Genomic DNA, 25,012 nt, shown 5'->3' with positions numbered 1-25,012 from the left:
TAATACAAATTCTAACAGTCTATTCAGTAGAACTATCAGCTGTGTATCCACCAGATTTCTGCACAACACAACTGATGGTCCAAACCCCATTTATAAGGCAAGAAATCCCACTTATTAAACCTGACAGGGCACACCTGTGAAGTGAAAACCATTTCCGGTGACTACCTCTTGAAGCTCATCAAGAGAATGCCAAGAGCGTGCAAAGCAGTCATCAAAGCAAAAGGTGGCTACTTTGAAGAACCTAGAATATAAGACATATTTTCAGTTGTTTCACACTTTTTTGTTAAGTATATAATTACACATGTGTTAATTCATAGTTTTGATGCCTTCAGTGGGAATGTACAATTTTCAAAGTAATGAAAATACAGAAAAATCTTTAAATGAGAAGGTGCGTCCAAACTTTTGGTCTGTACTGTATGTATTGTAAAATGGCCACCGGACAGGTCCTCAAGGGGAGATATGTATCATCGAGGTTGGTAACCTCAGTGATGTAAGCCCAGAAAAGAAGGCTCCAGCAAGTATAGTGCTGAGAGAGTTAATAGGGCGTATCAAGGGCCAGGCTTACAAGCAGTCAGAGAGATGGGACTGGCTGCTCACATATCCAAACTCTGGACCATGGTACAACAGATAAAAAGGAGAACAATTGTCCTAATCAGGGTCTGTGAGTGGAGGTGTGCAGACCTCCAGTGTTGTCTATCTTTGCTGAGGACTAAAGAGCTAGACACTAACTCGAGCATGCTAACCCGCACAACTGTATGGACTATTTACTTTAATTTTCACTTTGTGCCAGAAAAAACTGTTTTGTTTTGTTATCCTGACCGGTTTTTGGAAACTTACAAACCATCTGCCTGCCTTCCTGACTATCCATTGTCTGTCTTCTACACCTTTGACCTGCTGCCAGAGCCAATGGCCCATGCTTGGCTGGGCATCTACTCTTTATCCATCATATCTTCTTTATTGTAGTACTGCTGCTGTTGGGACTGCTTTGGCTGGCACTAAATTGCCACACTTGCTTGCCTGCCCCGTCTTAATTCTCTACCATACAACTCCTGCTGCTGCCACTGCTGAGCCATGCCAGCCACATATTTCCGATGTGCCCACAATGCTTTCTAGTAGGCAAATGTACTCTCTTAAGGGTTAAAAACATTAAATCGCTTCCAAAATAGGGCTAATTTTTTGGAAAGGCTTGGTGACAAGTCATTCCTTCTTCACTTTGAAAACAGTTAGTCTATTCTTGCTCCTGAAAAATAGGGATCATTTTTGGATGACTTGATAAAAAGTCTTTGTTATTGCTTAATCATTTTGAGAATCTATATTTTTGGATGACTTTTGAAAAAGCTGTAGCTACATTGTTTAGCAAGCAAAATATCTCTTAATACCACTTAAGCAGGGGTAATTTTTGCATTCTGTGTGTGAAAAAGCCACAGCTTCTTCCTTTATAACAGCAAGGCAGGCATCTGCTCCCAAAAAGGGATAATTTTTGGACCGATTATATAATTTAAGTAGGCTAAAATATCTGAAATTGTAGTGTGTGGTTACTACCGCTTACCATCTGTTAACACCGAACCAGATAGGTTGAGGTCACTTGGCTGTTAATAAGGCTGTGTTCACATTACAGAGCTCAAAACTTGTTCAATATACATAACAAGAAGTCCTCAGAGTGTTATACATGTATTTTCCAGGCAATTAAAAGCTCTGCAGCATTGCAATTTATTACCTCATTATAAGTGGTGGTAATGAGAGATCGCCTTTTCCTTTACCTGGAGAACGATTTAGGGAAAGAGAATGTCTGGAGGTCATATTAATAAAAGCTGTAGATGATATAAAACATGTAGATATTAAAAAATTTAGTGTGATTTTTTAATGTGTCTTTTCTGATTGTTGGTATTGACTATTGAGTTCTATTTCAGATTTAGTTGCTATTGCAGTTATATACACTGCTCAAAAAAATAAAAGGAACACTCAAATAATCCATCCTAGATCTGAATGAATGAAATATTCTCATTGAATACTTTGTTCTGTAGAAAGGTGAATGTGCTGACAACAAAATCACACAAAAATCATCAATGGAAATCACATTTATTAACCAATGGAGGCCTGGATTTGGAGTCACCCTCAAAATTAAAGTGGAAAAACACACTACAGGCTGATCCAACTTTGATGTAATGTCCTTAAAACAAGTCAAAATGAGGCTCAGTATTGTGTGTGGCCTCCACGTGCCTGTATGACCTCCCTACAACGACTGGGCATGCTCCTGATGAGGCTGAGTATTGTGTGTGGCCTCCACGTGCCTGTATGACCTCCCTACAATGCCTGGGCATGCTCCTGATGAGGCTGAGTATTGTGTGTGGCCTCCACGTGCCTGTATGACCTCCCTACAACGCCTGGGCATGCTCCTGATGAGGCTCAGTATTGTGTGTGGCCTCCACGCGCCTGTATGACCTCCCTACAACGCCTGGGCATGCTCCTGATGAGGCTTAGTATTGTGTGTGGCCTCCACGTGCCTGTATGACCTCCCTACAATGCCTAGGCATGCTCCTGATGAGGCTGAGTATTGTGTGTGGCCTCCACGTGCCTGTATGACCTCCCTACAACGCCTGGGCATGCTCCTGATGAGGCTGAGTATTGTGTGTGGCCTCCATGTGCCTGTATGACCTCCCTACAACGCCTGGGCATGCTCCTGATGAGGTTGCGGATGGTCTCCTGTGGTATCTCCTCCCAGACCTGGACTAAAGCATCCGCCAACTCCTGGACAGTCTGAGGTGCAACGTGACGTTGGTGGATGGAGCGAGACATGATGTCCCAGATGTGCTCAATCGGATTCAGGTCTGGGGAACGGGCGGGCCAGTCCATAGCTTCAATGCCTTCATCTTGCAGGAACTGCTGACACACTCCAGCCACATGAGGTCTGGCATTGTCCTGCATTAGGTGGAACCCAGGGCCAACCGCACCAGTATATGGTCTCACAGGGGGTCTGAGGATCTCATCTCGGTACCTAATGGCAGTCAGGCTACCTCTGGCGAGCACATGGAGGTCTGTGCGGCCCTCCAAAGAAATGCCACCCCACACCATTACTGACCCACTGCCAAACCGGTCATGCTGAAGGATGTTGCAGGCAGCAGATCGCTCTCCATGGTGTCTCCAGACTCTGTCACCTCTGTCACATGTGCTCTTGCAAGTTGAGGCCACAGAAAAGGCAGGTAAAGCACAGCGATCTTCGTGCACCTTAGAGGATATACTTCTTAGAGTGGACAGACACCATTGCTCAATTTTGCTCAGTATTTATGCAAATGTAGCAATTAATGGGATATTCCCATTTTTAACTTTTGTGGCATACATATGGAATATATCATACATGTATCTCTCTCAAGAACAAGACCACCAGGAATGAAGAGGTGGCCATTCTCTCTCTATTCAATTTATTAAATTCTATAGGAGTTACAAAATTAGCTGAGGAAGCATGCGTGGCTATTTTATCTACATTTAAACTTCCAATTTATGGATTATTTTGTTAAACTGCAGATTATGAGCTCCCTGCTGTGAGCTTTCGTAAGGGCGGCACACTATGTAAACTCACAGCAGTTTGCTGGGAGTTGACAGTCATAGGTATTAACTGACTCTGATCTGTGTCCCTATGATGCCTTCCAAACTGACCTAGTTTACTTGATAACCATTACCGACCCTGGAAGGTCTTAAAAAGAACCTGTCACCACCAAAAATGCTATTTACCTAAAGATATACCATTACTCTGCAGGGAAATAGCATTAACATCCGGCATACTTGAGCCACAGCTGCAGGGAGAAAATTAAGTTTTATTCTCCTTGCAGCCATTGGAGTAGTATAGGATCATATTACAATCTCTGCTCACTATACTATGAGCACTTTGAGGCTGTCAAAATTCAGGGCATACTTTCAGCATAGTCACTACATACTGAGTGGTGACTGTTACAGCTTCCTGCACCATCCTAATGACTGGAATCCAGTGGCTGCAGGGAGAATATAACTTCTATTTTACCCTGTAGCCGCTGCTCCAGTAAGCTGGCCAGACGTGATTTAAGTGCTATTTACTTGCACGTTAAACCCTATATCTACAGGTAAATAGCGTTTCTCAAGGTGACAGGTTCCCTTTTAACCTCCCTTTGTCTGACGATCTTGCTTCTTACTCCATCCTCCAGGCTCTGACCTCAACTATCTCCTGACCTCATCCCTGATTTCTGACTTTGTCCTTCATCTGCCCTCTCAGATTTAGACTCGGTTCGATCCCCCCTTTCACTCTGAGCATGTAAGCTAGTGGTCCCTGTTGTAAGACCAAATCTCTGTACAGGGTTTAAAGGGCAGAAGACAGGGTTTCCCTAGGTCCTGGTAAGTGGTGTGGCTTGAGAAAAGTTGGTCACAAGAGGCACGATTAAGAGCTGCCAGGTTTTCATGTACAATGTACCATTGCATAATGTTTTTCAAAAGAATACCCTTTTACAGAGCCTGATAAAATAGAGCATTTTTTTGTAAGATAAGTAAAGAATCTAAAAGAAATAAACCTCCCCATCCTCTGTATGAAATTATGAAATTAGTAAATAGGGTTTGAGATGAGATCATGGGGTTAGGGATGAGACGGCTTCCCCTCATCGGTGGCCTCTCTTTGTTTTCCTTGGAAGGGATTATGTCGGCTCCTTATAGTCTATGTTATTTTAAAAGCACAAACACTATAATGATTAATAACCCAGTCACACGTTATATGTCACATCACATATTTATAGACCTGGTGATTGTAATCACGTGTTTATCAGCTCCTCCGCAGGTGACAATCACAGATAAGACAGTTGTACTGAATGTAGAGAGTGTCCTGCGCTGCTCCGCCACTGGATTCTTCCCTCCAGACATTGGTGTTAAGTGGTTCAGAGATGGAGAAAAACTGGTGGATAACATTTTTCTTGGTGATCCCTGGAGAAACCAGGACAGAACCTACAGTGTGAACAGCACCGTGACCATCACACCCACTGAGGAGGACAGAGGGCGAAACTTCTCATGTAGAGTCCAACATAAGTATCTATGGGTACCGCTCAAGGAAGACTTTCATCTGTTGTATGAAGGTAAACTTATTATTAAAGGGGTCACTTGGTACTTTACAATTGATGACCTGACTCCTGGTACCACGTCCACCACCACCAATCAGCTGTATGAAGGTGCCGCGGTTCTCTAACAAGTAACCTTCCATGTTTGCTAGGCAAGTTTCTTTACATTTTGTAGCCTCTAAAGGTGCAGGCATTACTGTAATAAATCTGGCATGTAAGATCAACATGTGAAAAAGATCTACAGCAAAAAAATAATTACTTCAGAATAAATTCCTTCATAGATGTCAGTAATTTCACCTCTTAAACCGAAAAATATAAAAACAAAGATGTGAGAGATGCCACAAGTCAGGATCAGGTGATGGTCAGAAGTCTCTGCTCTACAGATTTGTCCTTCTTCCATTTCTACAGGCAGAAGATCGGTCAGGATCGTTGTTGCCTGTTCTGTCCTTGTGGTGGTCATACTGATAATTATCATCGCTTTTGATCTGTGGTGGAAACTAAAATCAAGAAGGAAAGGTAATGAAGTGACACTGGAAGGACAATCAGATGAGTCAATATAAACCATATAAAACAGAAATCCATACTGATGATTTATGTTATTTCATATTTTACTTTCTTGACAGATATTGGACCACTTACACTTGGAGTCATTGCGGGTCCTCCTAAGCTGATTGATGGAGAGAAGGTTGTCTTGTACTGCACAGTAGATAACGCCCTCGAGGATCTGTGTGTGACTTGGTTGATGAGAAGAGATGGACAGGACAAGGAGATCCAGACGTCTCAGATAAGAGAAGATTCAGAAGAAGAGGAGAGTTTACTGGACAGATCCTATGTAATAAAATCACAACTAATGGGACGTCAGTATTTGTCATCCCTTAGCTTCATACCCCATATGGAGAGACATAAAGACCTGACCTTCATCTGTAGAGTGGTCTCCGGTCAACAAAATAATGAGAAGACGTTTTGCTGCAAGAGGATTTATGGTAAGATATTACTCAGTGCTCAGCATAATAGAGTACACCTCCCTTTAAAAAGTAAAATTTTAATTAATATCTCACTGAGCACTAGAACAATTTCCAACATTTATAAAAGACTGAGTTTCATAGAACATTTTTTTAAGAAAAAGAGGTAGTACCAGCTTACCCGGCTAATTGCGCCTGAGGCAAGGATTCCAAGGGACCACTTGGCAAGTAGGGAAAATGACTGAAGAAAAAATCCAGCTTCATAAAAAAAACTCTGATAAAGAACGCCATGAGCATTCGAAACGCGTATTCCTGTATCTATTATGGGTTTTAACAATTTTTAAGCTGCTTTGGAAATAAAATTTGGAATTTTTTATGAAGCTGGATTTATTCTTCAGTCATTTTCCCAACATTTTTTTTTTAACCCATAACATGAAAGTAAGGTTAATAATATTATTGTCTGTAAATTGTCTGAATTGTAAAGCGCTGAGGAATATGTTGGCGCTATATAAATAAAAAGATTATTATTATTAATATAACTTTCTTTACAAGATCTTCAGTTTTACTCAAATTAGATGATGCAAAAATTAGTACTCCCCACATCAAAAACTACAACATCTAGTATTTTGTATGACCTCCATAATTTTTTTTTAAAAAAAAACAGCACTAAGTCTTCTAGAAAAAAACAGAGGATGTAGAGTTAAAGCTAATACAACATATATCTTTATTAAGTTCATTTAAAATAAGTTGCGATGTATATGACGCGCCCCTGGACCTGTGCCAAGTAGCGTTGCGCACGCGGGGGCCTACCCGGAGCCGGATCTGATAGGGGTAGTAGTTTCGTGGCGGTGACCCGGTCCGTGCCCAGGGAGTCAAACTAAGTGGCAGTGCTTGTCAGAAGATGTTATATTGCTCGACTACGCCACCCGTTGAATGCGGTTATGAGACCGCCGCTGCAGGGCAGACCGCTGAGGCCGGTGGTACGGTTGTGCAGCGTGGATGGTATAACCCCCAACGGAAGGGGTATGGCCTCAGGGCAGCGGACGTGGATGATGAAACACTCAGAGACGGTGCGGTGTCGTTCAGGGTCTTTACTGGTGGCAAAGGTAGACCCTCCCGGAGTACTGGCTAGCGATCGGGGCCTGGTCAGTCCGTGAGCAGATGGAATCTCCCCTGGCCAGGCGGAGTTGTAGGCCTCCCCAACTAATCGTACTCTTCTGGCTACCTTGCTAGAGGCGGGTAAAAGTAGCCCACGTCCCTGAGTGTACCGTGTGGTGCTCACCCGTATGGCCGGTGACTCGGGGCCTTCTGGTAGCTTCCGCTCCACGACGGCGGTGCTGGTCCCTTGCGTGTGACCGTGCCTTCGGGTTTCTTGGCCAGAGGACCTGAAATCCCCTGCCGGTCGGTTTCTGCTGCTGGGTAAGGATTCGTCCCCACAGCCTCGGACTCCGGGTCCGGTCAGAACTCTTCAATCAGGGCGAGCTCTACAGCTTCCAGCCCCTGATCTCTTTTAGCACAGCTCCCACAGAGCTCCTGATCTTTCTTTCCCTAAAGCTGCTCCACTACAGACCAGACTGTGTCTCTGTCTGTGTTCTCTCACTCTACTCTACTCACTAACCCTGCCTCAGCCCCAGCTTTATATAGGGGAAGTTCTTCCCCTCCCAGGACTGGGCAGGAGGTGTGGTATGCTTAGGATTCCTGACCAGGAGACCTCCCACCTGCTCACAGACGTAATATGGCTATTACTGTGGAAACCAGACCCCTGGGGTGCCACATTTACAGTATAAATAGATATACAGAACAGTGATAAAGTACTCGTGCGGAAACCCAGTGTTAAGGGTAAAAGTATCACCCCACATACACAAGGCCAACGTAAAAGAAAGTATTCAAAGTGGTGGCTGCTAACAAACACATATAATCCAAGTGGATCTTATCGGCATCACTAGGATCAGTGAATGGATATATCAATCTGGTGATATAATAGTCCAAAAAAGGGGACCACAGAAATCTAAGGCTGTCTCACATGGCACATGGCCACAGGCACAGACACCCATCAGACTAGAGTACATGAAAAATATCATGACCATGGGTAATTAGCACCTTATCCTTTGTCCGATCTTTTGTGGTGTGGAGTTCATTTATAAGGCACTTGGATCTATGGTGTATAGAATTAATGTTATTTTTCATCTACACTAGATCATAAAATTATCAATGTGAAAAATAGCAGTCACTAGCGGTCAAACTGTAGAAGGACAACAGGAATCCTGACAGTCTCGATGCTGGATGGAGAGTCATGACCACTTGTCTCTTCAAAACTCCCTGTAACATACCTGGCGGCGTCCTTGCATGGTGGTCCATCTCCCACTGTGCAAGAGCGCGCACTTGATCTCCAGTCCAGAATGTCTCTCTGGCTTCCCTCCATGCTGTCTGTTTGTGTCTGTTTCTGCTGCTTAAGGGCGGCGCCCGATCACTTCCTGCTTTTTGTACCTGCTGTGGGTCACACCCCTTGTGCGTCCTCAGCCTATTGCTGTCTGTCACCTGGTATATAGCTCAGCTGCTCCCATCTATCCCTGCCTGAGCATAGTGTTTCATTCAGTGTGTGCTTTCACTCTGAAGATGCCAGGTCCCGTTCTTTGTCTCCTGTCTTGTGGTATCAGTTCCCGTGTCTGAACTGAGTCCTGTCTATTTCTCCTGCCTTGCGGTATCAGTTCCCGTGTCTGAACTGAGTCCTGTCTGTGTACTCTTGCCTGCTGCCTTTCCTGGAGGCTGTATTTCCAGGCCTGTCTGAACACGCTCCTAGCCTGTTCCTCCCGCCTTCTAGGGGCCGATTACCTAGATCCGTTCCTGTATCTTGTCTGTCCTGTCTGAACACGCTCCTTGCCTGTTCGTCCCGCCTCTCTGGGGGCCGATTACCCAGACCTGCTCCTGTATCTTGTCTGTTCTGTCTGAACACGCTCCTTGCCTGTTCGTCCCGCCTCTCTAGGGGCCGTATTCCCAGACCCGCTCCTGTGTCCCGCTCCTGTGTCCCGCTCCTGTGTCCCGCTCCTGTGTCCCGCTCCTGTGTCCCGCTCCTGTGTCGGTCTCGTCCGTACACTCAGTTCCAGTCTGTACTCTCTCCTATCTTTCATCTGTCTTTTCTCTATGTCCGTTCCTTTCCTTTTTCTGCAGAGTCTGAACTCGTACCTAACTCCTGCCCGTTGTCTCTGTACTCCCGTTTGTGAGTTTGTGGTCCACTCTCTACTTCACTGCAAGTACCCTGTGGGTGTCTGGCTCTGCCTTTCCCTTCCTGTCTGTTCCGTGTGAACAGAGCCCTGTCCCCCCTACTCAGCCTTGCCTGCTCTGACTCCTTTGCTCACTGCTCCGGCGGTTCTAGCCTGCTCTGACTCCTTTGCTCACCGCTCCGGCGGTTCTAGCCTGCTCTGACTCCTTTGCTCACCGCTCCGGCGGTTCTAGTCTGCTCTGACTCCTTTGCTTACCGCTCCGGCGGTTCTAGCCTGCTCTGACTCCTTTGCTCGCTGCTCCGGCAGCCTTGCTCCGCTCTGACCCTTTTGCTCGCTGCTCCGGCAGTCTCGCTCCACTCTTGCTCACCGCTCCAGCCGGCCTCGTCCTGCTTTACTCTTGCTCACTGCTCCTGCAGTCTCGCTCAGCTTTGATCCTTTGTTCATCGCTCCAGGCGGCCTTGTCCTGCCCTGTTCTCGCTCACCTCTCTGGGCGGCCTCACTCTGCTGTGTTTGTCCGCCACATCTGTGGCTCTGTTCCTGAGTCCCAGTGTGTACTGGGTCCTATCCCGCCAGTGTCCCTACCTGCTAGTGCCTCCCTGTCTGCACTCTAGCTGTGCTTGCCTGTACCCCTCTGCCTGTATTGTTCCTGAGTCCCAGTGTGTACTGGGTCCTATCCCGCCTGTGTTCCTACCTGCTAGTGCCTCCCTGTCTGCACTCTAGCTGTGCTTGCCTGTACCCCCCTGCCTGCTTACCCGCCTGCCTGCATACCAGTCGTGCCTGCCTATACCCACCAGTCTGTGTGCCAGCCTACCAGTCTGTTCCTGTATTCCCCTGTGTGGGTCAACAGCCGTGTCCGGGGTCTGTCCTGGAGTAGCACCTGGTCCCTTTGCTCGGTTCCTCCTTGGTGCACTGGCGTCGTATGCCGTCGTGCGACCCTGGTCGGATCGGGTGAATACCTAGTTAAGCCCCTCCAGGCATTCACTCTCCGGCACGGTCCAGTGGAATCACTACAATCACACGCACACGCCGCTCAGCCCGGGCGTGTGCATAACAGCATGCTCAGGCCATGGTTCCCGTTGAGCCCCACGGCCTTCTCTCTCTGAGAAGTTTTCCAGCGAATACATGCATTAAAATAAATAAATAAATTTTTTTTCCTTAGCTGAGTTCCAGGCGAATTACGCACCGTCCAGATGGATCTATCAGCTTTCGTTCCTTCGGATCCGCCACGTTACTATGGGGATCCAAGACAGTGTCGTGCATTTGTGGAGCAATGCATGCTACACTTTAAGGCCTACCCTCTCTATTTTCCTTCCAATTGGGCTAAAGTGTCCTTTATGATTGACTACCTAGCGGGTGATGCCTTGAAATGGGTCACCCCCCTATGGGAAGCATGGGATCCTGTCGTCCTTGACCTGCAGGCCTTCCTGGTGGCCTTTCGTATGGTCTTCGAGGACCCTAACCCTGAAACCCCTGCTGAAGCTTCACTTCCCAATATCCCGGAGCAGCCCCGACGGGTAATGTGTGTGGGTAGCGCAATAGTCCTCCAGCCCAATGAGACTACTGCCCACCCAGAATCCTCACAGGGTGACTACGCTTTCCGGAATACTTCTCCCAACCTCAAGAGGCAGTCCAGACGTGCTAGACGTAGAGGCAAGCCGTCACGCCAGGGTCTGTCCTCCCTGAGACCTCCTGACCCCAACCTTGAAGTCCCTACTGAAGCTTCATCTCCCTGTATCCCGGAGAAGCCCCAACGGGTAATGTGCGTGGGTAGTGCACCAGTTCTCCTGCCCGAAGAGACTTCTGCCCATCCAGACTCCACACAGGAGAACTTCCTGCACCCGGCATCAGATGCTTCACCCTCTTTAATCGGTGTGCATGTCCAAGGATGCTCCAAAGCTGTGGTTACCTCAGAGTCTGTGCACCTCTACTACCTGGTGGAGGACCCCCTGTTGCCTCCTGAATCCTCCGGGATACCACTCGATGACAAATGGAGAGAGACTTCTCTACACCCGGTACTCGATACTTTGTCCGCTTCGTCCTGTGAGCCTGACAATGGGTACCCCAAAGTGGTAGTTACCCCCGAGTCTCTACACCCCTCCGACCAGGCGGAGGACCTCCAGTTGTCTCCTGAACCCTTCGGGGTGCTACCTGGTAGCGAAAGGACAGAGACTCTCCTATACTCTGTACCTGATACCTCGCTCGCTTCGTCCACTGAGTCCAACCTAGTGTACTCCGAAGCAGTGGTTACTCCCGAGTCTCTACACCCCTCCGACCAGGCGGAGGACCTCCAGTTGTCTCCAGAACCCTTCTGGGTGCCACCTGGTGGTGAATGGACAGAGACTTTCCTATATCCTAGATCTGATACCTCGCTTGCTTCGTCCAGTGAGTCCGACCTAGTGTACTCTGAAGCAGAGGTTACCCGTGAGTCTCTACACCCCTCTGACCAGGCGGAGGACCGCCAGTTGTCTCCAGAACCCTTCGGGGTGCCACCTGGTGGTGAATGGACAGAGACTTTCCTATACTCGGTACCCGATACCTCGCCTGCTTCGTCCAGTGAGTCCGACCTAGTGTACTCTGAAGCAGATGTTTTCTCTGAGCCTCTGCACTCTTCTGACCCGGCGGAGGACCTCCAGTTGTTTCCTGAATCCTCCGGGGTACCACCAGATAACAAAGAGACAGTGACTTTTCCTCATTATGTACCTGATAACCCGTCTATTTCTTCCTGTGAGCTTGACAAGATGTACCTCGAAGCAGAGATTACCCCCAAGTCTCTGTCCCCCTCCAACCCGGTGAAGGACTTCCAGTTGTCTCCTGTACCCTCTGGGGTGCCACCTGAAAATATGTGGAGAGAGACTTCCTTGTGTGCTGTTCCTGGTACTCCACCCGTTTCGTCTGTTGCTGAGGATGGCTGGATAGGAGGTAGCATCCTAGCTAACCAGATGAGATCAGTTTTTCCTGTGGACAGTGGAAGTGATCTCCTTGAAGTGAACGACTGGTCCTCGAATTCCATGCGGAAGATTCTGGCAGGCCTGAAGAAGAGGGGGCGTAAGGGGGGGGTACTGTAACATACCTGGCGGCATCCTTGCATGGTGGTCCATCTCCCACTGTGCAAGAGCGCGCACTTGATCTCCAGTCCAGAATGTCTCTCTGGCTTCCCTCCATGCTGTCTGTTTGTGTCTGTTTCTGCTGCTTAAGGGCGGCGCCCGATCACTTCCTGCTTTTTGTACCTGCTGTGGGTCACACGCCTTGTGCGTCCTCAGCCTATTGCTGTCTGTCACCTGGTATATAGCTCAGCTGCTCCCATCTATCCCTGCCTGAGCATAGTGTTTCATTCAGTGTGTGCTTTCACTCTGAAGATGCCAGGTCCCGTTCTTTGTCTCCTGTCTTGTGGTATCAGTTCCCGTGTCTGAACTGAGTCCTGTCTGTGTACTCTTGCCTGCTGCCTTTCCTGGAGGCTGTATTTCCAGGCCTGTCTGAACACGCTCCTAGCCTGTTCCTCCCGCCTTCTAGGGGCCGATTACCTAGATCCGTTCCTGTATCTTGTCTGTCCTGTCTGAACACGCTCCTTGCCTGTTCGTCCCGCCTCTCTGGGGGCCGATTACCCAGACCTGCTCCTGTATCTTGTCTGTTCTGTCTGAACACGCTCCTAGCCTGTTCCTCCCGCCTTCTAGGGGCCGATTACCTAGATCCGTTCCTGTATCTTGTCTGTTCTGTCTGAACACGCTCCTTGCCTGTTCCTCCCGCCTCTCTGGGGGCCGTATTCCCAGACCCGCTCCTGTGTCCCGCTCCTGTGTCCCGCTCCTGTGTCCCGCTCCTGTGTCCCGCTCCTGTGTCCCGCTCCTGTGTCGGTCTCGTCCGTACACTCAGTTCCAGTCTGTACTCTCTCCTATCTTTCATCTGTCTTTTCTCTATGTCCATTCCTTTCCTTTTTCTGCAGAGTCTGAACTCGTACCTAACTCCTGCCCGTTGTCTCTGTACTCCCGTTTGTGAGTTTGTGGTCCACTCTCTACTTCACTGCAAGTACCCTGTGGGTGTCTGGCTCTGCCTTTCCCTTCCTGTCTGTTCCGTGTGAACAGAGCCCTGTCCCCCCTACTCAGCCTTGCCTGCTCTGACTCCTTTGCTCACTGCTCCGGCGGTTCTAGCCTGCTCTGACTCCTTTGCTCACCGCTCCGGCGGTTCTAGCCTGCTCTGACTCCTTTGCTCACCGCTCCGGCGGTTCTAGTCTGCTCTGACTCCTTTGCTTACCGCTCCGGCGGTTCTAGCCTGCTCTGACTCCTTTGCTCGCTGCTCCGGCAGCCTTGCTCCGCTCTGACCCTTTTGCTCGCTGCTCCGGCAGTCTCGCTCCACTCTTGCTCACCGCTCCAGCCGGCCTCGTCCTGCTTTACTCTTGCTCACTGCTCCTGCAGTCTCGCTCAGCTTTGATCCTTTGTTCACCGCTCCAGGCGGCCTTGTCCTGCCCTGTTCTCGCTCACCTCTCTGGGCGGCCTCACTCTGCTGTGTTTGTCCGCCACATCTGTGGCTCTGTTCCTGAGTCCCAGTGTGTACTGGGTCCTATCCCGCCAGTGTCCCTACCTGCTAGTGCCTCCCTGTCTGCACTCTAGCTGTGCTTGCCTGTACCCCTCTGCCTGTATTGTTCCTGAGTCCCAGTGTGTACTGGGTCCTATCCCGCCTGTGTTCCTACCTGCTAGTGCCTCCCTGTCTGCACTCTAGCTGTGCTTGCCTGTACCCCCCTGCCTGCTTACCCGCCTGCCTGCATACCAGTCGTGCCTGCCTATACCCACCAGTCTGTGTGCCAGCCTACCAGTCTGTTCCTGTATTCCCCTGTGTGGGTCAACAGCCGTGTCCGGGGTCTGTCCTGGAGTAGCACCTGGTCCCTTTGCTCGGTTCCTCCTTGGTGCACTGGCGTCGTATGCCGTCGTGCGACCCTGGTCGGATCGGGTGAATACCTAGTTAAGCCCCTCCAGGCATTCACTCTCCGGTACGGTCCAGTGGAATCACTACAATCACACGCACACGCCGCTCAGCCCGGGCGTGTGCATAACACTCCCTCATAGGTGTTCGATTCGGTTCGGTTCAGATCAAGAGACACTTGGCTACTGATCACTTTCACCCCGTTCTTACATATAACAGTGGCCTTAGGTCTGTGTTTTAGAACATTGTTGGAAAAGTACACATCTACCAAGGGCACGGAGTGATGGTGGCATCTTCTTTGTCACTATACAGCAGTACATCTGTGAATTCATGATACCAGCACAGGAACATTTTTTAACACATCCAATTGTGTAACTTATTTTTATTCTAAGATCTATTGATTAAAACATACTTTATTTGTGAAACAGCCTCTTTAAATTCTGTGGTTGGCCTGTGAGATGGTTGCAGTTCCATATTTATTTCATTTTTTATTACGTTTGCTCCAGTATCTGACTGATAAGGTCAGCAAAGCTTTGCTTCTTCTAGCCTTTAACTTTCTGGGGTAAACAAATTATTTTCTTTCCCAGGTCTTGTGACATTTCTCTTCCATGTGGTGCCATTGGTGACAGCATGAAATGGGAAGGGATTTTCTTGGTTAAGTATCGCCCTTTTATAGTCACCTGTCTGCTGGACACCTGTGTAATGAATAATTAGACTTATCTTTGGTTGAATTCTTGTTAATTATAATTCTGTAGTCTAAACTTTAGCTTTGCTTCTAAGGCTTTCATTCAGGTGTATTCATTTTTGCAAACATGGTTTCAAATTAATTTGTTTGGAAAAGTATTTTTTTTTTGGGTGTGAAAAATAAAAAATCTTCTACAAACAAAAGAAGAGTGAATTGCGACTCTCACTCATGCAAAAAAAAAAATCAGCCAAATTTATTCCAAAAGTGTGAAAGTACAGCGCGATAGCATGTGGTGAGTGCCGCAATTTCTTGGTCTTTTGTTTGTACATTTTTTGGACTCTTTATATACATTTCCTGAGCACCACTTCTTGTTTGCAATCAATGGCCCAAATTTGTGGGAGTGGTTTGTAGTATGGTATCCCTAAGAAAATGTTGAATCCGAAAGGAAATTTAAGGTTTTCACTTTTCAGACAAATATGTTGTGATGTTCTCATTTATGCTGAGCACTTTATATGACCTATTACATAATATTATCATTGGCTTGTGTTCAGATTTTCCAAGACTTGTAACGTTTTCATTCTTTGGTCGATGGAGCTGTGTGTTTTGTTTTTTGCGAGCTGACATTTTTATTGATACAATTTGGGGTTGTTGCTTCATTTTGATTGTTTTATATTCGATTTTTTGCGTTGTTGTTGTGAAAGGAAAACTACAATTCTGGCATTTCGATTATTTTTCTCTTTCCAGAATTTACTGATCGGGTTAATTTGTATTTTCATAGACCAGACTTTTTATGAACGCAGTAATAATAATAAATATGCGTATTTTTTACATTTTGATGATTTGAATTTTAATATTTTTTATATTTCATATTTTAAGCCCTTAACACAAGTTATTTTTCACCTTCCAGATGAGGCGAAAGTTTTAAAATCTGACATGTGTCACTTTATGTGGTAGTAACAGTGGAGTTTTTAATTTCCCAGTGATTATTCGGGGATTATTTTATCGTAACACATTAAACTTCAGGATAGTAGAAAATTTATGTCCAAATTAGTTATGTTTTTTTTTTAATGAAAAGTATCTAAAATTTGACAATTGTTGAAAGTATTATAATTTTTGAACTGTGAATTTTTATGCCTATAAAACAAATAGTCATGTCACACAAATTGGTTACAAAAATAACAATTACCACATGTAACAATTTACATCTGCGCCATTTTTGAAAGAACTTTTTTTTATTAGAATATTAGAAGGGTAAGACATTTACAAAACCTATATTTTTAGGGACAACTTCACTTTTGAAGTGACATTCATGGGCCCATATATCAGAAATTCCCCAAATTATACCCTATTTTAAAATCTGCACCCCTCAACATATTCAAAGCCAGAAAAATTCAGAAAGTTTGTTAACCCTTCAGATGCTTCATAGGAATTAAAGCAAAGTGGAAGAAAGAAATTAAAAATTACATGACTCTGTTCACCATCGGCTCCCTGCGACCGCCTCACTTGGGTGCCAATGGGGTGAGAGAAGGAGTCTCCTCACTCTCACAACTTTCTAAATGCTGAAATATCTAACAGCCATTATCTGTAATGCCGAGAGAAATTGACAGCGGCATTTAAGTGGAGCAGCAGTGACAGGAGCTCTGCTCCACTCATGGCTATTGGAGGCAGAATAATAATAATAATGGTTGTTATTTCTTTGTATTTATTAAATTTCCTGTACAAGGTGAACGTTCTCCTGCATACTGGAGGGATGTAATGACTAGAGGATAATTTTTAGCTTTAGGACAGAATTGTGAGGCCTCATTCAGAATTCCATGTTGCACGTATGTGTTGTATTCGCTTTTTTCACGGATGGAACAAGTACCCATTATAGTCAATAGAGCTGTTCACATGTCGCTGTTTTTCACAGACCGTGTGCCCATGCAAAACTCACAGACTGATATTTGTTTTTTCCGGATGACAAAGTCAATACAAGTCTATGGGTCTGTGAAAAACAGCTCATAGTACACAGATGGCCTCAATGTGTACAGTGTTGTTCGTATTTAACATTGTAAAGTGTAAGAGAAGCTTTGTAATTTCTTTATTTCTTCATCCATCTGTAAAAAACACTGATAAAAACGGACACATGGACCAAATACTGATGACACACAGATCCAAAACACTGATGACACCGGTACCATGTTTTTGCATTCGTGAAAAATACTGGTGTGTGAATGAGGCTTACTGTGTATAAAACATTACTTGACTCCGAGTAGAGATATTGGACAAAACTTCTGCTTCTTGTCTTCCAGGTAAACCCCAGATGTCGTCCCCTATAGAGATCACTATGGCCGATTCATCTCGTGTTCAGTTCTCTCTGAATCTACAGAAGTTTTACCCTAAAGATATAAACATCTCCTGGAGCTGGGAAAATAAGTGTGGTAAATATGGATTATCACCAACTGCGGAGACAATCAGTACGAGGGACGATCATCTCACATATGAGGCCACCAGCGTCATCCAGATTCCTGATTATACATTCAGAGTTCATCCAGAGATGAAAATCACTGTGGAGTGGGAACACGAGAGTATGGAGACGTCACAGACGAGATCACTGAGTGTCAGAGGTAAAGATGATATCTATCTATTAGAGATGAGAGAACCAATTCAAAGTGGAATCAAATTTACTTCAAATTTCACAAATCGTTCAAATATTCCACTTACTCCTCTCAAGTCTAGTAAACGTTGTCTGGCCAACATTTTGCCTGATTCATTTTAAGGCCAGGATAGGAAGATCTTAAACTATATATTTGTTATACGCCCCTCTCACCGTGCCTCGCCTTTCCTGCCCCCCTGCTCTCATCTTCTTCAGCTCTAATGGGCTGATTAGGTCTTACGCAACATCGTGATGTTGTGAGGCCTAGTCAGTACAGAAGAGCCAGTGACTGGAGCCAGAGGGGGCTGCGTGATAGGTGAAGGCTGGGAAAATGTGAGTACTATATCTCAGGGCATAATAAATGTCTTTAAAGGGAATCTGTCAGTTGTCTATTTGGGCATGCTGATCATAGAAAGTTCAATGAAATGATGCCTTAATATCTGTGATCCGATGTCTTATTCCAGAGAAATCGATCCATATTTTTACTTAATGTTTAAATGAGCTCTTAAGATCTATGGGCCAGACATAGATTTCCTCTAGAAACCTCCTCTAGGGATTATTTTAAATGAAAGGGGGAGTTACCAGTGTGAAATGTAATGACTGACACTTTGCTCTCCTGATCTCACTGCAGAGCTGTGTGTGATTATAACTAATAAAGTACAGCAGAGCTGCGCTTTCCTGTTGCAAACACATCTGCAGTTGTACAACCCCTGGCAAAAGTTATGGGATCACCGGGCTTGGAGGATGTTCATTCAGTTGTTTAATGTTGTTGAGAAAAAGCAGATCACAGACATGGCACAAAACTAAAGTCATTTCAAATGGCAACTTTATGGCTTTAAGAAACACTAAAAGAAATCAAGATAAAAAATGTAGTGCTCAGTAAGGGTAATTTTTTTCAGACCAAGCAGAGAGAAAAAATTATGGAATCATGAAAAACAAACACAAAGAAGAACACTCCAATACATCACTAGTATTTTGTTGCACCACCTCTGGCTTTAATAACAGCCTGCAGTCTCTGAGGCATGGACCTAATATGAGTGACAAACAGTACTCTTCATTAATCTGGCTCCAACTTTCTCTGATTGCTGTTGCCAGATCAGCTTTGTAGGTTGGAGCCTTGTCATGGACCATTTTCTTCAACTTCCACCAGAGATTTTCAATTGGATTGAGATCCAGATTATTTGCAGGCCATGACATTGACCTTATGTGTCTTCTTTCAAGGAATGTTTTCATAGTTTTTGCTCTATGGCAGGATGCATTATCGTCTTGAAAAATGATGTCATCATCCCCAAACATCCTTTCAATTGATGCGATGAGAAAACTGTCCAAAATATCAGTGTAAACTTGGGCATTTATTGAAGATGTAATGACAGCCATCTCCCCAGTGCCTTTACCTGACATGCAGCCCCATATCATCAATGACTGTGGAAATTTGCATGTTCTCTTCATGCAGTCATCTTTATAAATCTCATTGGAATGGCACCAAACAAAAGTTCCAGCATCATCACCTTGCCCAATGCAGATTCGCGATTCATCACTGAATATGACTTTCATCCAGTCATCCACAGTCCACGATTCTTTTTCTTAGCCCATTGTAACCTTGTTTTTTTCAGTTTAGGTGTTAATGATGGCTTTTGTTTAGCTTTTCTGTATGTAAATCCCATTTCCTTTAGGCGGTTTCTTACAGTTCGGTCACAGACATTGACTCCAGTTTCCTCCCATTCGTTCCTAATTTGTTTTGTTGTGCATTTCCTGCTTTGGAGACATATTGCTTTAAGTTTCCGGTCTTGACGCTTTGATGTCTTCCTTGGTCTACCAGTATGTTTGCTTTTAACAACCTTCCCATGTTGTTTGTATTTGGTCCAGATTTTAGACACAGCTGACTGTGAACAACTAACATCTTTTGCAACATTGCGTGATGATTTACCTTCTTTTAAGAGTTTGATAATCCTCTCCTTTGTTTCAATTGACATCTCTCGTGTTGGAGCCATGATTCATGTCAGTCCACTTGGTGCAACAGCTCTCCAAGGTGTGATCACTACTTTTTAGATGCAGACTAACGAGCAGGTCTAATTTGATGCAGGTGTTAGATTTGGAAATGAAAATTTACAGAGTGATTCCATAATTTTTTCCTCAGAATTGAGTGATTCCATAATTTTTTCCCTCTGCTTGGTCTGAAAAAAATTACTCTTACTGAGTACCACATTTTTTATCTTGATTTCTTTTAGTGTTTCTTAAAGCCATAAAGTTGCCATTTGAAATTACATTAGTTTTGTACCATGTCTGTGATCTGCTTTTTTTCAACAACATTAAACAACTGAATGAACATCCTCCGAGCCCGGTGATTCCATAATTTTTGCCAGGGGTTGTAGCTCTCGTCTCATAGTGTGGATTTTCTTGGGAATAAGACATCAGATCACAGATATGAAGGTATCATTTTATTCAGCTTCCTCTGACCTACAGGCGGCTTAGGAGAGTTGATCCTGCTGACAGATGTCTTTTAAATGGCAAATTAATTTCAAATCAAATAAATTAATTTCAAATCAAATTTCATCAGATTTTCTCATCTCTACTATCTATCTATCTATATATCTATTTTTTCAAGAAAAAGTAAGTGAACTCTTTGTGGTTGCCTTTATGTCTACACTGATTACTAATATGTGATCTGATTGCTATCTACTTCGTGATGATAGACAACCACACTGTAACTAAACTAATGACTAACAGTTGTAGCATTTGTGTCTTGTTAATCATATTGGTCAGATTTATAAAAAAAATAGGCAACAGTAAAATTGCTATTGTTGCCCATAGCAAACACAGTGCAGCTTTCTTTTTTTTTCACAGCAGTTTAAGAAATGAAAGTCGCACTGTGGTGGCTTTAGGCAACAAAGTCAGTTACTGTTGGGTTTCAGTTGGGTAGGAGGGGTGTAGCTGGCTATCTCTCCAAAGGGACCCTCAAAATGCCTAAGACAATCAGCTGACGATGCAAGATTAGAATGAAGATTCCTTTATTGAGGCAACAAAGCATTTTGAGACTCCTGGGTATCTTTCTCAAGTGACAGATATACCTATAGAATTACAGTGTTGAGCTTCTCTTTGAAGGGGAAGCCAGCTATACCCCTCCTACCACATTGAAGTTCTAGTGATCTCCCAGTGAGGTCCTGACGGAGGAAACAGGACACGGGCACTGATTCCCTCTGGCTATCTGCACTTTTCATTCCTTTGTTGGATATGTGCCCCCAGCACAACCTCCCAAGGTGAGCCCTTTACATTAGTATATTGTGAAAAGAATTTTGCCATACTTACCCTATCAGGGCCTTTTGGTCTGGTCCACGTGCTTTTTGAAATAAGTTTTACTGTTGGACATTTTTGTTCAATCTGCAAAAAACTTTCACTTTTTCTGAGACCTTTATATGCACTGGTCTATTCAGGTCGTGTCACAGCATCTCAGGGGTGAAGGTCATTTCAAAACACAAACATTTTTCAACCATTCTTTGGGTCATTGTTTGTTACATCACTTAACATATGATCGGTTTGAGCATATAGACGCTGCCCTCGCATTTTCCTTTCTTCTTACTCTTTGAATTCATTGTTCCCTCGACAATCACAAGACATCCAGGCCCTGAGTAAACAAAATGCCTCCTGCAACATTGATTGGAGATAGCAGCAGCATCCTACATGATGTCCTTCCATGATCAGTGGACACATTATCGGAGCCATCAACTAGACAATTTTTGTAACCATGGACTGATATACACCCAAGTATTCAGCAATTATTTAGTAGTCTTTTCCGGTTTTATGCAGCTCAAAAACACTTCTTTCTAGGTCTCGTGAAAGTAGATTGCTTCACAGCATGGTCACATCAACCAATGTTTCTCGAGAAGAACAGATCTGTCAGTAACCAGGCTTTGTGAGCTTTTATTAAATGTGCAAAGCTCCGGTGAAAAACCCTCTTCCAAGTTCATCTCCTTAATAGAAATATCTTTTGCCAATCGGTTCTTTGACAAATCCTGAACAATGAGGTTCACTTATTCTTTTCCTTACACTATGTAAGTTCACGTGACGTTTATACCATTGTCCATTGTAAATAACTCATCATAGTGCATCTATGTTACAGATCTTCTCTGGCATCCACGTGTCGGACCTATTCGCTTTCCCAAGCTGGAGGATAAGATAAAAGCCACCATGACCTGTAATATATCTGGATATTTCCCTAATCTTCTATCTGTTAACTGGTTTACAAAACAGGATGGAAATGAGACCGCTCTGTCCATGAAATCATCAAATATGGACAAAACTTATACAATCTCAAATAAGGAGAAGAAACAGACAGATAACACTTATTCCTGTCAAGCGTCAGTGACTTTTACCCCATTAATAAGTTCAGACCAAGGATCAGAAATCATCTGCAGAGTGGAGCATCCCAGCGAGGAGCGTCCCATAGAGCGGAGCACTGGACCCCTACACATCAGTGAGTGTCCCTGGACTTTAAGAGGACCTTTCACTAGGTGAAAAGTGTCCAGATTTAGCTTTTTTTTTATTAACACTGCTCCCCTGCCACTTGATTACAGAGATATGGATTTTTTTATTTAGTGCTAATAATCTGTTACTCTGCTATCTGTACTTAACACCATCATTATGCCGCTTGCTAAGAAAGTTATGAGCCTCTGCATTAAGTGGAGGAAACCGTTAAAGAAATGCATGCCATTTACCAGATGTTGGAGAACATTATCAAGAAATTCAATAAAGATGTTTTTTAACTTTTTAAAATGATTGTTGGCCTCCCTGATTCATCGCGTGAACCCAAGGTCCCCATTACATCCTCCTTACACGTGTGGCCTGGGAAGGGGTAAGCAACAAGTCTCCATGAAGATCACGCACACTCAGGGGTACCGTAGCAGGGTGTTTTGGGAGGAGGAAAGTGATGTCTGCCAGTTCCCTTGCTTACAGAGGAATAACTAATGTTATCTAGGCAGCGCTGTTCCTTTTGGATGTACTGACAGTTTTGGGGACAGTGACTACTCCCATGCTGGGCACAGTGCCTCTGGAGGGAGAGTTTACATCTTCATTTTGGCCAAAAAGCTACATTTTATTAATGTTTTCACCCATGGTCCTCTCCTGCCAATCACTGGGGACGAACAGCGAACCAAAATGCAGACGAGTTTAGGGGCAAATGAGCAAAAAAAACACTCTAGTTAAATGTCACTTAGTGAATTTGTCATTGCCAGTTATATTGTTTGTATACGGCTCAGGTGCTCTTTATATTGGATAGATCCAACATTACTCCATTATTTAACCCTCGGATGCCCTTCTGCAATTGACTTTTGGGCTGCCAAACAACTATTTGCCTATTGCATCTGCTTATCCTCCTGGACTTAGACCCAGCTATCCTTTGATTCTGGTTTTGACGCAGCTTGTACATTGTATTCCCCTACGTCGCTCCATCGTCCAGCAGCTAGTCTGTGGACTCAACCCATGGGTCCCTCCACACAGGCCTGGATTGGCAATCTGGCAAACCGGGCATTTTCCCGGTGGACCGGTGGCTCTGGGCCGTAACTTTGGCCATCGGCCCTTTAAAACTTTTGCATAAGCCCCTGTGTGCGCTGCGCTCTCTCTCCTCACTACATGCGATGATAAGGTGGCCTTTGTCAGCGCTTGTGTGAGCTACCCGCGGTGGCCCTTCTCAGCGCGTGCAACGGAGATAGAGGTCGGAGGAGAGACTGAGCTGGCCAATCAAGAAGGCAGAAAGGCTCCGCCCAGTGTCTGTGGGCGTTCCCGGTGAGGTGATGGGCTGGTGGTTACCGAGAGGCGCAGAGATGGAGAGAGGGAGCCCAGGAGCCGCCGGTAAGAGGGGGATGGTGGCCGGGGCGGGTTCCTGGCTGGAAGTTTTCATGATAATGATAATATTAGCTTATTATAGTGTTATTACCCCACCGGGGGGGATTAGTGAGCTGCCCCTCATACTCAGCCAGGCTCTGTTGTTGTATGTAGCCCCCCGTAGTGCAGCTGACTGTGAAGTGTATGGGGAATTCCTGGTGATTGTCCTTAGAGAATGCTTCTGTGACTGGTGACCACCCAGTGCCCAGGTAATGCCTCTTCTCATGCCACATCAGTACAGCTCCCTAATGCCCAAAGGCAAGTGATGCCCCCACTAATACCGCTCCATTGTGCCCCAGTGTGGGTGATGCCCCCACTAATACCTCTCTATTGTGCCCCATGTGTGGGTGATGCCCCCACTAATACCGCTCCATTGTGCCCCATGTGTGGGTGATGCCCCCACTAATACCGCTCCATTGTGCCCCAGTATGGGTGATGCCCCCACTAATACCACTCCACTGTGCCTCATGTGTGGGTGATGCCCCAACTAGTACTGCTCCATTGTGCCCCATGTGTGTGTGATGCCCCTACTAATACTGCTCCATTGTGCCCCAGTGTGTTTGATGCCCCTACTGATATCGCAGCATTGTGTCCCATGTGTGGTTGATGTCCCCAGTAATATCACTCTATTGTGCCCCATGTGTGGGTGATGCCTGTAAGAGAATGAAAAGTCCTAATATTCTGGACAGCCATGTTAAACCTAGCAGCCATCTTGTTCAGAAGTTTGCGAGAGATGCTGGAAACGCGGCCACACCTCTTTTGGTCGACTCAAGCCGGCAAAGGGTCTTCCAGACAGAGAGGTGTGAGTATCTAACTTTTGCTTAAATTGCACTTGTTAATACCAGAACAGAGAAAACGCGTCCTTGTAGTCCTCCAGTATGGAGTGGATATGAAAGCAGGCAGATAAGTGTGGTACCCTGCTTTTCACAGGTACCACAGGACCCAAAAGGGTGCATGGATGGACTTCTCCACAAGAGTCCCTCACTACATACAGACACCTCCACCCTTCCACCTCGTACCACCAGAAAGAGCCCTGTTAGGGATATATATACTGGAGGGTGGAGTTAGGTAGTCAGAGTGTGCTGACGCTAGAAGAGCAGTGAAGACGCTGCACGCTGGCTGCTGTGCTTAGGCGAGCCAAGGCCTACAGCATGTGTAGAAGCCTGAGGGGCCCCGAGTGTGGCCGGAGGCAAGCAAAGAAGAGAAGTGATAAGGGGGCAGAGGAGCATCATAGGCTCACCCCAGATTACCAGCCGGACACCGGGTCCGCGCCTACGGGGGTATCTACACCCAGTAGGGATCACGGCATACCAGGAGGACTACAAGTCCCCGGTCAACCTGAAGCTAAACCCATCGACAGGACTAGGAACCACGAAGGCCCCAGCGTCCAGGGAGAGTGGTTGCCGGAGGAAAGTCCTACTACAAAGCCAGCAGGTGAGAGAGAGAGAGAAAGAGAGAGAAAAACAGCATAGAAGCCAGGCCTAGCTCCAGGCAGGTCAGAAGCTTAGAAAGAGGAAGCAACGGACCAGGAGGCCTTATACCTGCTCACTGGGGATAGTCCAGAAGTGCACCCTTCCTACCGAGTACCCTGGACCGTACCAGTTATCCACACCAGTAAAGGTACTGAAGCGACCCCCTGTGTGCGTGTCCGT

At 45.6% G+C, this 25,012-nt stretch overlaps 1 protein-coding gene across 3 annotated transcripts in view; it reads left to right on the top strand.

Annotated features, from left to right (window-relative positions):
- LOC141162493 (uncharacterized) overlaps positions 1-22,253 on the top strand; it is a 33,984-nt gene extending 11,731 nt beyond the window's left edge. For 2 of the 3 annotated variants that reach the window (XM_073648661.1, XM_073648662.1), the window contains exons 3-7: positions 4,785-5,087; positions 5,478-5,585; positions 5,693-6,052; positions 17,140-17,454; positions 21,601-22,253. In XM_073648661.1, the coding sequence (XP_073504762.1) occupies positions 4,785-5,087; positions 5,478-5,585; positions 5,693-6,052; positions 17,140-17,454; positions 21,601-21,995 (1,481 nt within the window). In that variant the 3' untranslated portion in view covers positions 21,996-22,253. The remainder of the gene's footprint in view (positions 1-4,784; positions 5,088-5,477; positions 5,586-5,692; positions 6,053-17,139; positions 17,455-21,600) is intronic. The other variant, XM_073648663.1, reaches the window with a different exon arrangement.
- The last annotated feature ends 2,759 nt before the right edge of the window (positions 22,254-25,012 follow it).

This window comes from Phyllobates terribilis, unplaced genomic scaffold, assembly GCF_046119375.1.
Source record: "Phyllobates terribilis strain yellow unplaced genomic scaffold, ASM4611937v1 Scaffold_9__5_contigs__length_417890890, whole genome shotgun sequence".
Lineage (NCBI taxonomy): Eukaryota > Metazoa > Chordata > Amphibia > Anura > Dendrobatidae > Phyllobates > Phyllobates terribilis.
Note: the sequence above shows the minus strand (reverse complement) of the source record. Positions and strands in the feature narration are given on the sequence as shown.